The sequence below is a fragment of the Salminus brasiliensis genome, chromosome 14 (genome assembly GCF_030463535.1).
Source record: "Salminus brasiliensis chromosome 14, fSalBra1.hap2, whole genome shotgun sequence".
NCBI lineage: Eukaryota > Metazoa > Chordata > Actinopteri > Characiformes > Bryconidae > Salminus > Salminus brasiliensis.
In genome coordinates, this window is record NC_132891.1 from 3,750,429 (window position 1) to 3,766,788 (window position 16,360).

A 16,360-nucleotide genomic window follows, 5' to 3' on the forward strand; every position below is an offset into this window, starting at 1 on the left:
CCAACAACTCCATTTTTGGTCAGAGCAATGATAAACACTGGATGGAGAGAAGTGATCTGGGTTTCGTCCCCCAAGAGCTGTCTATTTCTTTTATTGCAGGTTTGTTTGCCCTCTGCCCTACATTTAAGGTAGCCATAGTAACAGGTAGGGGTGTAATGGTGTGACACAGAACTCAGGGTTCGAGTCCATGGTTTAGACCTTGGTCTGGTTCGGGACGGATTCCATACAGCAGGTTACACCCAACAAAGCATTACCCCCCCCATAAATGTATAAGCTGACAGTCCTGTAAGTCATAGCTGGGTCCACAGAGTGTGGTACAGCGCCCCCTTGAGGTTGTCGGTAACGTTAGCATGTTTGATGTGTTTGCACAGACTAAGCAAACTAACCTGGTTTCGATTTCGATTTTTGGACCTAGAAGTTGGCTGGACGACGGTCTCCGCTGTGGTGTTTAGCCCGCTAGCTAACTTATCCAAGCATAGATAGCTGGCTACAGGTCCAAACCCAGCAGAACCGGTCTCTCATTTCACGGGTCTGTCTCTCCCAACACCGGACACTCCACTTCGCTCTCGGACAGAGTTTTAATGCTCGTGTCGGTGCTCAGCAGTTAGTCAGCAGCAGCTGATCCGGGCTGCCCGATACTCGGTACAGCTGTAGCTGAGCTAGCTAAGCAAAGGCTAGGTTAGCTTAGCAAGTGGATACAGATTCTAAACCACAGGGAAAAGCTTTAAATTCAGCTTCTGTCCTTCCAGCAGTTGAGTTAGTTCTGTGGAGAGCTAATCTTGCTAACTAAGCTAACGCTAACCAGCTTCTCTGATCAGATTGACGGTTTAATATTTATTAAAGAACTGATTAAAAGCTGTGCAGTGTTCACTTTGACCCCCTGTGAGCAAACTGAACGATGAATTTGGTCAGTTTTTCGGTTTTAAAATAAGACGAGGTGAGATTGTAGGTTGGAAACCATGTAAACATCATTTAAATTTGTGAGGATCGCTGGTACGAATCACGGCCATGCTGCTAGCCATCGGCAGCCGGAGCCCTGAGAGAGCACGACTGGCCTAGCTTTCTCCAGGGAGGGTAGATGGCACTTGCTCCTCACATCAGTCCAGTGCAATGCTGGCCGGCACTGGCGTCTGCTCGGCGATGCATCGGAGCCGGGTGCACTGCGCTTTCCTCAGAGCGAGTTGGTTGCCCGGTTCGGAAAAGGAGGCGCTTGCTGGCAGTGCACTTGAGGGAGGAAGCATATCTCGGCCTTCGGAGGATTGCATGTGATTGGGGGGGTAATGCGTACATTTTGAATGGTACACGCCCAGCCGAGTATCTTTTTTTATTAAGTGTTAAACAAATAAGCCTAAACAAGCTCCAACTAAATCCCCACACAATCCCCACTTCAGGCCTCAATTATCCGACATACCGAGAAATCCTGCTTTGTGGAAAACTGCCCAAACCGCACCTGAAACCCCTCACCCCACATCTCAGCTTGACGGGAAACAGCTGCCTGGAGGCAGTGTTCGCATGCCGCAGCAACTCCAAATTTGACGCAGTGTCAAACCCAGAAACAGAAAGAGTGTCCTTCCAACGCTCTGTCCTTCAGATCTCTGGTAGCAATGAACCATCAATGGAAAGTTCCAGTCATCTAGCTGACCACTGCATACCTGGAGCCTCTTTCAACAGCCTACGAAACCCGGCCACTCTGAGACGGATCCTCAGAGAAGATCTCGTTATCTTTCAGAACTGACGTGGTGACTGGAGGACGGATGATGATGGTTTCACAGTGTCTGTTAAGGTTCTTGTACATCTGCAGGGGCATTCCCGCCCCTTTTCCTTGTTCTCACATACTTAGCAAGTTGAATCAGGTGTGTTTGGGGGAAGCAATGGGGGGGGGGGGGCACCATACCCTCGATGTCTGTGAGGTCACCAGGTTCTGAACTGAGAACCACAGGTGTACCTACAGGCTCTGGGAGCCTTGCTGCCACCCCCCTTTGAAGGATTCCTTCAGTTTACTTCTTAAAGCTGCTGTAACCGGTGTGATTCTGGAGGCATTTTGTGTTTATTGAATATACAATTATTCAAGAAATCAAGAAATAATTAATAATAATCAGCCATTTAGTTGTTCCAAGGTTTGATAAGCTATCCTAGACAAAAGGCACCAAATCTATAAATACAATGATTGAAATCCACTTAAACAAGACTAACTACACCAATCTGCCATAACATTAACACCACCTGCCTAATATTGTGTAGGTCCATCCCCTGCCACCAAAGCAGCTCTGACCAGATTATTAATTAATATTACTAGTACATTCCTATTCAGTTAATCCATTTTTTATTATACTTGTATTATATTATTACATAACTGCAACATTACTATAAAATTATTACATTTTGTATTATACTGGTATTATTACACAACTGCAATATTACTATTATATTATATTTTGTATTATACTTGTATTATATTATTACATTACTACAACATTACTATTAAATTATTATATTTTGTATTTTATTATTACATAACTGCAATATTACTATTAAATCCTTGCATTTTTATTTTACTTCTATTACATTATTACATAACTGCAACATTACTATTAAATTACTAAATTTGTATTATACTTGTATCATATTATTACATTACAACATTACTATTAAATTATTATATTTTGTATTATATTATTACATTACTACAACATTACTATTAAATTATTATATTTTGTATTATAATTGTATTATATTATTACATTACTACAACATTCCTATTAAATTGTTAGATTTTGTATTATATTATTACATAACTGCAACATTATTAAATTACTAAATTTGTATTATACTTGTATCATATTATTACATTACAACATTACTATTAAATTATTATATTTTGTATTATATTATTACATTACTACAACATTACTATTAAATTATTACATTTTGTATTATACTGGTATTATTACATAACTGCAATATTACTATTATATTATTATATTTTGTATTATACTTGTATTATATTATTACATTACTACAACATTACTATTAAATTATTATATTTTGTGTTTTATTATTACATAACTGCAATATTACTATTAAATCCTTGCATTTTTATTATACTTGTATTATATTATTACATAACTGCAACATTACTATTATATTATTATATTTTGTAGTATACTTGTATTATATTATTACATTACTACAACATTACTATTATATTATATTTTGTATTATACTTGTATTATATTACATTACTACAACATTACTATTAAATTATTATATTTTGTATTATACTTGTATTTTATTATTACATAACTGCAATATTACTATTAAATCCTTGCATTTTTATTATACTTCTATTACATTATTACATAACTGCAACATTACTATTAAATTACTAAATTTGTATTATACTTGTATCATATTATTACATTACAACATTACTATTAAATTATTATATTTTGTATTATATTATTACATTACTACAACATTACTATTAAATTATTATATTTTGTATTATAATTGTATTATATTATTACATTACTACAACATTCCTATTAAATTGTTAGATTTTGTATTATATTATTACATAACTGCAATATTATTAAATTACTAAATTTGTATTATACTTGTATCATATTATTACATTACAACATTACTATTAAATTATTACATTTTGTATTATACTGGTATTACATAACTGCAATATTACTATTATATTATTATACTTGTATTATATTATTACATTACTACAACATTACTATTAAATTATTATATTTTGTATTATATTATTACATTACTACAACATTACTATTAAATTATGTTTTTTTATAATACTTGTATTACATTATTACATTACTACAACATTACTATTAAACTATTATATTTTGTATTATATTATTACATTACTACAACATTACTATTAAATTATGATTTTTTTATAATACTTGTATTACATTATTATATTATTACAACATTAGTATTAAATTATTACATTTTGTATTATACTGGTATTATTGCATAACTGCAATATTACTATTATATTATTATATTTTCTATTATACTTCTATTATATTATTACATAACTGCAACATTACTATTAAATTACTAAAGTTTCATTATACTTGTATCATATTATTACATTACTACAACATTAATAAATTATTTAATTTTTTATAATACTTGTATTACATTATTACATTACTACAACATTCCTATTAAATTATTATATTTTGTATTATAATTGTATTATATTATTACATTACTACAACATTCCTATTAAATTGTTAGATTTTGTATTATATTATGACATTACTACAACATTAATAAATTATTACATTTTTTATAATACTTGTATTACATTATTACATTACTACAACATTACTATTAAATTATCATCATAATATTACTATCACATTATTATATTTGTATTTCACTACCAAAGGACTGGACATCTTAAGACCTCTAAAATTGTCCAGACTATCTGGCATCAGGACCAACATTAGCAGCACCATCCTTTTTTATGGGACCTCCATGAGCATCAATGACCCCCTAGGCACCCATGACCCTGATTCTAGTTCACCTGTTGTCCTAACTTGGAGCACATTGGCTTGGTACTAAACACTGCATACCAGAAAAACCCCACAAGACCTGATGCCTGATGTTTCTGAGAAGTTCTGACCCAGTCATTGTCTAGAACATCACAGTTCTGGTTCTGGTCAAAGTGTCTCAGGTTCTTACGTTTGATCATTTATCCTGCTTCAGCACCTTCATCACCTTCAAGAACTGACTGTTTCTTCACCTGCTGCCTAGTATATCCACCTGGCGTTCTCCACTTCACTTGTCAGTGGTTTTAATGTTATGGCTGATCGGTGTGTGTGTCTCCTCAGTGTTCTCTAAATTAGATTTGTGGCCAAAGTATCTGCGTACCAATAACCAGCAGGCTGAAGAAGATGCTCATCCCGCTGGACTGCTCCTCCTCCTGGGCCTTAACCCCCGTCTGCACGGGCAGGATGGGCTTTGGCGTGGGCAGGGTGGTGGCCTTGGTGAGAGGCGCCGTGGTGTGTAGCGTGTCATTGGTGGAATTTGAGGTGGCGTTTATCCTACAGACAGACAGACAGACAGACAGACAGACAAGAGTTTAGAGTTGGAGCTGGAAACTGTAGGATCTGAGAGTGTGACCGTTTCGTTACACTGTATTATTACTACATGTTAAACAATTCAATTATTATATTACTATTAGACTCTTACATCACATTATTACACTATCATTACATTATTAATGCACTTATTATATTATTACATTACTAAAACATTACTACATTACTTTTACAGTACTATTAAATTACTATTACATTATAATTACATTTGTATTACAATAATATTAGAGATGACATTCCTATTAAATTATTACATTTATTACAATACTAGCAAATTATTCAATGGCTGACATTATCATATTACTATTACTTTATACTGTCTATTACGCAACTATATTACCATTATATTAAATAACTATTAAATTACTATTACATTCCTATTAAATTATTACATATGAATTACACTACTATAAAATTATTGACATTATCATATTACTATTACACTTTATTACTATTACACTCTTATATTCTTACATCTCTATTGCACTACTATTAAATTATTACATTACTGACATTATCATCTTGTTACCATTATATTACTATTATATTCATGTCTATTACACTACTATATTACTATTATATTATATTATAATGACACTACTCACATCACTATTACTAGTATTTATTAGTAGTAGTATGACACTGCAATTGTATTACTATTATACTACTGTGTGTATATATATATATATACACACACACACACACACACATATATACACATACACATACATATATATATATATATATATATAATGTGTATGTATATATATGGATTTTATACACACACACAATATGGAAAAACTGCAAAACTGGAGATACAAGGTTTTTGTGTGACAGTGCCTGTATGTGGGCGCTTCACCTTCAAATGACACAGCAGTATAATAAGCCTTAATATTCACACTGGAAATAAACCCGAGAAAATCCATTCATTTATTAGACGGGTCGTCTGGATAAACTCTGAGCGCAGCTTCGGTTAAAGCGAAGGATGTGTGTTTAGCTGCGGTCGAGCCGCCGCCACAGGTACACTGCTGCAGGAGTGTATGCAAACTACCATCCCTGTGATCAAACCTTAACACCAGACGCAGCAGGAGGAGCAGGAGCGCGACTCTCAAGCCTGTGTGGATGATCATACGGAGGGTAGAGGGAGTCGCTGCAGCCACGCCTACGGAGTGGCAAAAAGACCGGCCGAGTGGCAGCGTTGGCGGTCAGTGTGGGAACATGGGAAAGAGAGACTGACTGTGCCAACAGATTCAGCAGGAGTTCAGAGCTTCCTTTTCCAGACTGCTGGAAGCTCAAGAAGAGAGAAACTAAGGGAAGTCACACTCTGAAAACAGGTGGGGAAAAAACAAGCACACTGTGGCTGAGAGTTTAGCGACATGCTGAGCTCGATTGAAAGGGAAAGCAAGCAAACCTGGATGAGCCAGTCTACTGAATGAGCCTGAAAACCGTGGAAAACCCTCTTAAGGCCATTCACTGGACTCTCAGCTCTCAGATATGAGGCTTTATCCTCTAAACAGGTGGATACCGGCTACACATCGCTGCCCATGGACCGTTGGTTGTTTGGTAATGTGGATGGGACGGGATGTCGTGTCCAGCTGCTTTTAACTTCAGCAGATAGTCACTTGGATCATTCCTGGTTGGCATTGTAAGGGGCCGTGTTCCAGCGGGTGCACTACATCAGGGGTCATCAGTTCATGAGAGGGCCGAGTGAGCATCACACTCAACACACTCAATCAGTAACTCTCTTTCTCAGTTAGGATCATCTTAACACTGAGATGCTTTAAGGAAGCTGGCCCGAATGTGATTCCCCAGCTGGATCAGATGAGTGTAAGCAGGGAAGTCCCTAAAAAGTGCTCTGGACACTGGCCCTCCAGGAATAGAACTGATGACCCCCAGACTGTGTTCATAACACTGGAATTCCCAGCTGTGTGACCGCGTGGCAGCTACGGGAAGCCAGTAAAGAGAGAACGCAGCAGAGGAGAGACATGGCTGAACATGTGTTATTACATGGTTACTACAGCATCTCTCAACCCTGGTCCTGGAGGCACCCTCTGGCCTGCACATTTGAATGGACCCCTGAAGCAGCTGGGAGCAGGGGGAGCCGGGCAGGGTGCCTCAGGAGACAGGAGATAGGAGATACAGGTTAGTATCAGACAGTCCTACAGGATTACAGCAGTGCACTAATACTGGGTCTCTACTGTAGTTCACTACTGTAGCTGCACTAGACACACACACGTGTTTGGCTGAGGTCAGACATCTCTAAACATACTAGAACCTACACGTACCTGATCAGTTCTGTGTTCTCCTCTCCGGTGTGGGTCTCAGGAGGAGGATTCCCTGCATTATTTGGGGCTTCTTGGTTCTGTGTTTGGTCAGCTCCACCTGCTCCACCTGCTCCACCTGCTAACTGAGCCTCGGTGCACGCAGCCAATATCAGCACTAAACAGGCCACAGCGCTGCTATCTAGCACCTTCATCCTTAAACAGAGCTAGCTTGATCACTGACAGCTCAAAGAAACGCCCCGGTTTAAACGCATTGCCCTGCTGTCCATGTCAGGATAGCTAGCTACGCTGCTGTAGCAGTAGTAGCTACACATCACCACTACTACTTCTACTACGACGACGGCCGTGTTGGGAGTTGTAGTTTTAGAGATCTGCATAAAGCGGCATTTTAAGAAAATAGAGCAATAAGGACGAGAACAGTAAGACCAAGCGTTAGTAAAGCTCATTACAAAGCGGCTGGTGTATTCGTTAAATAATAAACACGCTGATAAAACGAAGGTTTTACACTTGAGCTGCGTTCCTGACTACATTTCCCAGCATCCAACGCTTCCTGACGCAATTTGTAAATACAGCTCGGATTGGCCGAAGAAGGCGGATATGTCGTTAAGACGTGAGGAAGATTTTAGGATAATTTGGGGAGTGAAATAGGATTTGCTGCTGTTTCCGCTTCATTTTTTAGTTAATAATGAAATTATTAATGTTTAATGCTAAAAATAAAATAATAATTAAAAAATACACACACACACACACACACACACATACACATACACACACACACTAACTCACACACCTTCAGGATTGAACAGCCTGTTGAGAATTCCAGCTCAGGGCTCAGGTCAGGGTGGTTGAAAAGCTGGTCAACCAACAAAAACAGACCTTATGCTCCTAAGCATACTGGTTAAACTGGTTGACCAGCTTAGCTCTTGACCAGTATGAGCTTGATGGTTTAGCGATCAGCATAATTAATGTGACCAGTATGAGTTTGATGGTTTAGCGATCAGCATGACCAATGTGACCAGTATGAGTTTGATGGTTTAGTGATCAGCATGACCAATGTGACCAGTATGAGTTTGATGGTTTAGCGATCAGCATGACCAATGTGACCAGTATGAGTTTGATGGTTTAGCCATTATCATAACCAATGTGACCAGTATGAGTTTGATGGTTTAGCTATTAGCATAATTAATGTGACCAGGATGAGTTTATTGGTTTAGCCATTATCATAACCAATGTGACCAGTATGAGTTTGATGGTTTAGCCATTATCATAACCAATGTGACCAGTATGAGTTTGATGGTTTATCCATTAGCTTAACCAATGTGACCAGTATGAGTTTGATGGTTTAGCCATTATCATAACCAATGTGACCAGTATGAGTTTGATGGTTTATCCATTAGCTTAACCAATGTGACCAGTATGAGTTTGATGGTTTAGCTATCAGCATGACCAATGTGACCAGTATGAGTTTGATGGTTTATCTATTAGCATAATTAATGTGACCAGTATGAATTTGATGGTTTAGCGATCAGCATGACCAATGTGACCAGTATGAGTTTGATGGTTTAGCTATTAGCATAATTAATGTGACCAGTATGAATTTGATGGTTTATCCATTAGCTTAACCAATGTGACCAGTATGAGTTTGATGGTTTAGCCATTATCATAACCAATGTGACCAGTATGAGTTTAATGGTTTAGCTATCAGCATGACCAATGTGACCAGTATGAGTTTATTGGTTTAGCCATTATCATAACCAACATGACCAGTATGAGTTTGATGGTTTTGCTATCAGCATGACCAACTTGACCAGCTGGCTGATCAGTTTGCTCAAGCTTGCTCAAGCTCAAGCTGCTCATACTGGTCATGCTGCTTAACAAGCTTGATCGTGCAGGTCACACTAGTCAGCCACCTTCATGATGGTCATGATGGTCGACTACACTGGTCATGCTAGTCATACTAGTAAACCAGCTCGGACTAGCTTGTTAACTAACTTTGGGCAGGTTGCTCACGCTGATAGACCAGCGAAACCATCAAACTCACAAAAACACACCCTATGCTGGTCAAGAGCTGGCTAGGCTAATTTGAAATGTATGAATATACACAGTTTAGCTAGGATTGTGATTTTACCATCATGTGATTTTACCAAAATATCACATGAATCACATTCATTTCAAGATACAGAGAGAAGCTGCCTACAGAATCAGCACCTATATCACCGGTTTCAGAGCTTATCTAGTGTTTTCATGACATTTAAGCATAAAAATGAGGGTTCTTGGTGTTAGAATGCTAGAAAATGATGCTCAGATAAACAAGACATATTCAGTTGTCCTTAAAAGCAAGCTAGCGTTCATTAAAAGATAGGAAAAGCGTTGTGGCCTGCTTGCAGTAGGCCAATAGGCTTCAGATGTTCTTAGTCGTTTCTAAATAAGTCACCTCCCAGCCAAGATTAAGCAATTAACTTAATCCTAATTTACTTAATTCACCCCTTTCTTTCTTTCCCATTCTGTTACCTAGGCGGCCTAAGGCCTAAGGCCTATTGGGATTCCTCTGTAGCTTCATGGCTCTGTGAACACATAGGCCACCTTTTACTATATTTGTGGCCTTTTTCACCTTTAACCTTTAACACTCCGAGGCTTATTACACACTAAGGAACTGCATGGACGTCTGTAGAAACTGATGGGGCCATTCTCTGGTAATAGAAGTATGTAATAACACTTTCGGACCGCCTGCGGAACAATGGATTCACCTCCTACAGCAGTGCTAAAGCTGCTGAAGCTAGATTTTCCAGTTCATAGACCAAGGAAACCCTCTGAAGCTGGTCAGAACCTTCAGAAAAACTCCATCTGCTTTTTGGGCGGATACCCGAAAGTGAGCCGATGGAAATTTTCCTTTTTTTCTGTTAACTGACTAATGCAGAAGGAAGCCCGATAGCTCACGGTAGCGCTATCTCACCTGTATTTCTTAGCCTTTACATCAGAGGCTATACTAGCGGTTTCTTTATCAGTGCAGAGCAGGGGTCACCAGTCTTGTCCACAAATGGCCAGCGTGTCTGAGGGATTTTATTCCAGTCATGCTGGAGCTCGCCTGATTCCTCATGTTTAATCAGTTGGACTTGTGTTTTGTTATGCTGGGTGTGCTCCATGTAGGTTTCAGTGGAAACCTGCAGAAACACTGATCTTTAGCAGATAAGACCTTCACTGAGCCTGGTGTACAGGCATTCCCATGGCTTTTATGCTGTATTTGCGAAAGCCTTGCATTCTGTCGAATGGTTGGATGTAGTTAGTGGAATTAGAGATTGCACAAGAGCTTCAGGGAGGTTTAGCTGACTTGGGAGTGGTGGTGCACTATTCTTCTGTACAGCAACACCTGGAAAGATCTTCAGACGAAAAGCTTCCCTGTGTCCTGGAAACAGATCATGAGGACGGATGAGGTTAAAATAGGAGAATTGGAAAAGCAATGGTGCAGAATGTCATGAAAAATAAATCCAGTGGTTAATCAGGTGGGTGATCAATTATGTTCTGGTTATGTAGACGGATTCCCAGTGGTTTTGTGCTGTATTTGTGTAAGGTTAGCTATAATCATTTTGGATGGAGATGAAAAATTCAGGTCCAGAAAGTAAAAATCCACCCCAGGATTTAGTTCCAGCTTCCTGGCCCTGGGATACCATAGCAACCATCAGAAACATCATACCAATCATCTAGCAACTACAACGTTTAGCTGAAGTTAAAATTGAATATTTAGGAACTAATCACCATTACTCATAATAGTCCATGAAGTCTGTCCATTGTCTGACCATAGCAACAATCAGAAAGATCATACCAATCACCTAGCAACCACAAAAGATTAAAGGTGGATCACTGAGGTCCAGAAAGTAAAATCCATCCAGAAACTTCCTGGGCCTGGGATACCATAGCAACCATCAGAAACATCATACTAATCACCTAGCAACCACAAAAGATTAAAGGTGGAACATTGAAGTCCAGAACCTTCCTGGGCATGGGATACCATAGCAACCATCAGAAACATCATACCAATCATCTAGCAACTACAACGTTTAGCTGAAGTTAAAATTGAATATTTAGGAACTAATCACCATTACTCATAATAGTCCATGAAGTCTGTCCATTGTCTGACCATAGCAACAATCAGAAAGATCATACCAATCACCTAGCAACCACAAAAGATTAAAGGTGGATCACTGAGGTCCAGAAAGTAAAATCCATCCAGAAATTTCCTGGGCCTGGGATACCATAGCAACCATCAGAAACATCATACCAACCACCTAGCAACCACAAAAGATTAAAGGTGGAACATTGAGGTCCAGAAACTTCCTGGGCATGGGATACCATAGCAACCATCAGAAATACCATACCAACCACCTAGCAACCACAAAAGATTAAAGGTGGAACATTGAGGTCCAGAAACCTCCTGGGCCTGGGATACCATGAATATTTAAGGACTAATTACCATTAATCATAATAGTCCATGAAGTCTGACCATAGCAACAATCAGAAAGATCACACCAACCACCTAGCAACCACAAAAGATTAAAGGTGGAACATTGAGGTCCAGAAACCTCCTGGGCCTGGGATACCATAACAACCATCAGAAATACCATACCAACCACCTAGCAACCACAAAAGATTAAAGGAGGAACATTGAGGTCCAGAAACCTCCTGGGCCTGGGATACCATAGCAACCATCAGAAATACCATACCAACCACCGAGCAATCACAAAAGATAAAAGGTGGAACATTGAGGTCCAGAAACCTCCTGGGCCTGGGATACCATGAATATTTAGGGACTAATTACCATTAATCATAATAGTCCATGAAGTCTGGCCATAGCAACAATCAGAAAGATCACACCAACCACCTAGCAACCACAAAAGATTAAAGGTGGAACATTGAGGTCCATACTAGACTTCATGAGGAGAACTTTGGAGATGTTCTAATGATGAACACAGTGATGGAGAACCTCCACCACTTTCTGCAGGAGTGTTATTATTAGTGTTAATTCTAATGACAGTGTTTTACTGAGGGGATAAACACTTACTGCCCAGATCTGCAGATGTTATACACATACACACACACACACACACATATATATATTTGTTGTTGTTGTTGTTGTTAAAAGTAGCACAGAATGTGCTGACCTCGTCACACAGCATGTTAACTTTGACAAATTTGTTTTGGAGGTGAGAGAACAAGAAAGCGAGAAACAGAGAGAGAATGTGAGTAAGGCACATCATCTACAGACACCCCCTTCTGAACACTGTACAGCATTATTGACTGATGAGAGCTCATCACCTGAAGCTCCCCTGGAATGAGTGGACCTCACCTTGACCTTGCCAGCCCATTCGAGACCTCCCTGCTAGTTCTGTCTGTAAGTGCAATAAGCCAGGGAGCCTGACTCGGCCTCGCCGGTTTATCCTCCACAACATTCGGAGGACCCGTCCCTTTCTTACCCAGGAGGCCACACAGGTACTAGTTCAGGCTCTGGTCATTTCTAGGCTTGACTACTGCAACTGACTCCTGGCTGGCCCTCACATAAGGACCATCGGGCCTTTACAGCTGATCCAGAACACGGCGGCTCGGCTTGTCTTCAACCTTCTGAAGTTCACTCACGTCACTCCTCTGCTGCGGCCCCTTCACTGGCTCCCTGGAGCCGCTCGCATTCGATTCAAAACCCTGACGCTGGCCTACCAAGCCAAAAAAATGGACCAGATCCTCCCTACCTCATGGCCCTCACGGCCTTCAAACGCAGACTGAAGACTCATCTTATTATGAGTGCTGCACTGTTCTTTTCTATAGGCATGATCTGTCTCTCTAGGCAGCAGCACTGGCTTCTGTGTCTGGCAGTGTCTGAGTTTAAGGGTAGTTTGGACTCGGGATAAAAGCGTCTGCTAAATGACGTAAACGTTAGTGTTGCACCGACATGTATTGGTATCAGTATCGGCACCGATACTGGCACTTACACACAGTATCGTCAGAGTTGGTATCGGTATCGGTACTCGGTATCGGCAGATACTTGAAAATCTGGTATCGGTATCAGAAAGGAACAAGTAGTATCGGTGCATCACCAGTAAACATTACTAATTCAGTCCGTATGCAATTTAATATGAAGTCTTGTTTGTTTCCAGTATCAGTATCGTATCGGCCATAGGGAGCACTGATACCATGAAGCCCTTTTTTTTTTAGAAAATTTAGAACATAGAAATTTTTTTTTTTTGCAGATTTTATGAAACCAAATGTTTAAACAGCCAGTAAACAGACAGTCATAAATAGTTATTACCATTAAACACACATTTAATGCACTTTTTCTTTTCATGTGGTGTTGTTATCGGTATCGGGAAGGAAAAAGTGGTATCGGTGCATCCCTAGTAAACATTACTAGGTGTTTTTTTTTTTTGCTTCTAAAACTAAAAGTTTTAGAGTTTAAGCAGCTTGTTTTAAAGCCACACGCTGAAGTTTAGTATCTTTTTACGCAGAGACATGTTCTTTCATCATCGCTAGAATGGTGTTAGCATTGCTATCGCGCCACCCAGCATCGCTACTGTGGTAAATTCATCGCTATCACAGTGTTTTTTACCAGATACCAGCGCTATTGCGGAGTTAGCATCGCTACTGCGTCAGCCTCGTCCAGCATTGCTACAGGGGCATTACCATCGCTACCGCGCCACCCACCGCCTTCGCCCAGCATCGCAATATTATCACAATGCGATATTTTCATTGCTATCGCGGCAGCAGCCGGCCTCGTCCAGCATCGCTACCGCTGTGTTCACGATGTTCATGAGGTCCTCAGCCATTCATAGCTAATATCTAGTAAATATGAGGTCACATCTTAAGGCGCTGAGGGCATGGGTTGAGTCCTTTACCAGGCACGGTCACAGGAAATGCTACAGGAAACAGAATATTGGTCATTGTTGAAATTCCATTGATTATTCTATGCAGCCAATGGCGGCCCGGCAGAACTAGGCTTGCCTGGGTTCAGCAGCATGTGAATCATTTCCTTATTTTAGACTCCAGCTCTATTCTGGGACGCATCTTGACGAGATTTGGTTTAGTCAGTGGAGATTAGTACAGTTTAGCTTTCTTATCCAGCATCAACATTCATATGTGGTCTTTACGTAATCATTTCTACTGCTGATCTCATCAGTCTCCTCTTCAGGAACCAAGAAACACGGTATTAATGGAGCTGAATTCTGAACTCGGGGTTATTACCAGTGTACTGGAACCAAACACAACATTTTTTCAGGATCTACTTGGATATTCTTGCATTTCAGGATTGACCTCGTTTCTACGTACAAAGACTTTCTCTATTCAGATATACACCGATCTGCCATAACATTAAAACCACTGACGGCTGAAGTGCATGACATCGATGATCTGATTCCAGTGACATCGGTTGAGGGTGGATCTGTTAGACAGCAGCTGAAAAGTCAGTTCTTGAAGGTGTTCAGTGTGTTGAAACAGGAAATATAGGCAAGGGTAGAAACCTGAGACCAGACTTTGACCAGAACCAAACTGGGTCAGAACATCTCCAGAACATCAGACTTCAGGTTTTATGGGGTGTTCCTCCCGGTAAGCAGTGGTCACTACCTACCTCCAAGGAAGTGCTCCGAGGAAGGACAAGCGGTGAACCGTCATCAGGGTACCCAAGGCTCTCATTGATGCTAATGGAGGCCCCGCCCACCTCATAACTTACTACTACTACTAGCTACTAGCTAACACCTTGGTGCCAGATGCCACAGGACACCTTCAGAGGTCTTGGGGAGTCCATGCTTTGATGGGTCAGACCTCCACAATATTAGGCAGGGGGTAATATTTATGTTATAGGTGGGTAACAACACCACCTCTGCTGTGGTAGATTAGGGTTCAGTGAACTGGCTGGGGAAGCGCACCACTCTATGGTAATAAGAGTCCTTGCAAGACTCTCTTGCCAAAGGGTTAAAAAAGTAAAAAATAAAAAAATAATAAAATAATAATTTTAAAAATGCTGTACTGCTAGAAAACTGTCCACTTCTTCAAAATGCCTCAATGAACCAGCGAGCTTTGGTAAATGGGGTGGCACCTTCGTCAGTGGCACACTACAGTTTGAGCCGATAGACGCTGTTATCTGGTTGAACGTAGCTTGTGACGTCAGCTGACCGAAATTCAGAGTCAGGACAGCGTTCAATGCTGACGTCATTAGTTACAGCTAGAATAGTGATGTTGATGCAGCTGATGGTGATACCTGGCTGGTTTAAGTTATGGTTTAACGTAAGACATTTAACGTAATATTAAACATTTTACGTTATATTAACGTAAAATAAGAACATTTCAGTTGTGAGGGATGGTGACCAAAACCCAACGTCTGCTAAACTTATCAATATGATATGTTGGTTTTCAATCATGGTGGTAGGTCATCAAAATGTAACGCTGGGAAATCTTAATTGTTGAGTTTTGCACGTTGTCGTGATGTTAGCTTGCTTGTAACATGAAATTAGCAATATTTAAAATTTGATCCCCTAACAACCTCATAACTAATAAGTGCGGTTCGAGTGGAAAATGCACATGCAAACATATTTGTTGATACGATAACAGCTCTTTCTCAAAGACACAAACTGCAGGGCTTTAAGTTCCTTATATGGGCATATCCTCCACTATAAATTAGATCAAATACTATAAAAGTGATGATTATTAGTTTATTTGTACACACCCCTTTGAAAAATCCCTTAAAGATTTACCATTGTTGTCTTTTAATGTGCATGTATATCATTTCAGAGGTGTAATATTTGTTTTATATTTATGATCACAGTTACTGCCACTTTGCCACTTTATTATATTGACATAATTTATAAACATACATACATATTTCACACATATTTCTCTTTTTGTTTTACTTTTTATTTTATAGAGTCGAGTATTCACTTCGAGTTGACTTCTAGC

General features: G+C 39.5%; 1 protein-coding gene across 1 annotated transcript in view; it reads right to left on the minus strand.

Moving 5' to 3' along the window:
* Positions 1 to 7,747, minus strand: part of slc9a8 (solute carrier family 9 member 8) — a 51,848-nt gene extending 44,101 nt beyond the window's left edge. The window contains exons 1-2 of the mRNA XM_072697209.1: positions 7,433 to 7,747; positions 4,918 to 5,090 (exon numbers count right to left, since the gene is read on the minus strand). Of these exons, the coding sequence (XP_072553310.1) occupies positions 4,918 to 5,090; positions 7,433 to 7,623 (364 nt within the window). The 5' untranslated portion in view covers positions 7,624 to 7,747. The remainder of the gene's footprint in view (positions 1 to 4,917; positions 5,091 to 7,432) is intronic.
* Between the last annotated feature and the right edge of the window lie 8,613 nt (positions 7,748 to 16,360).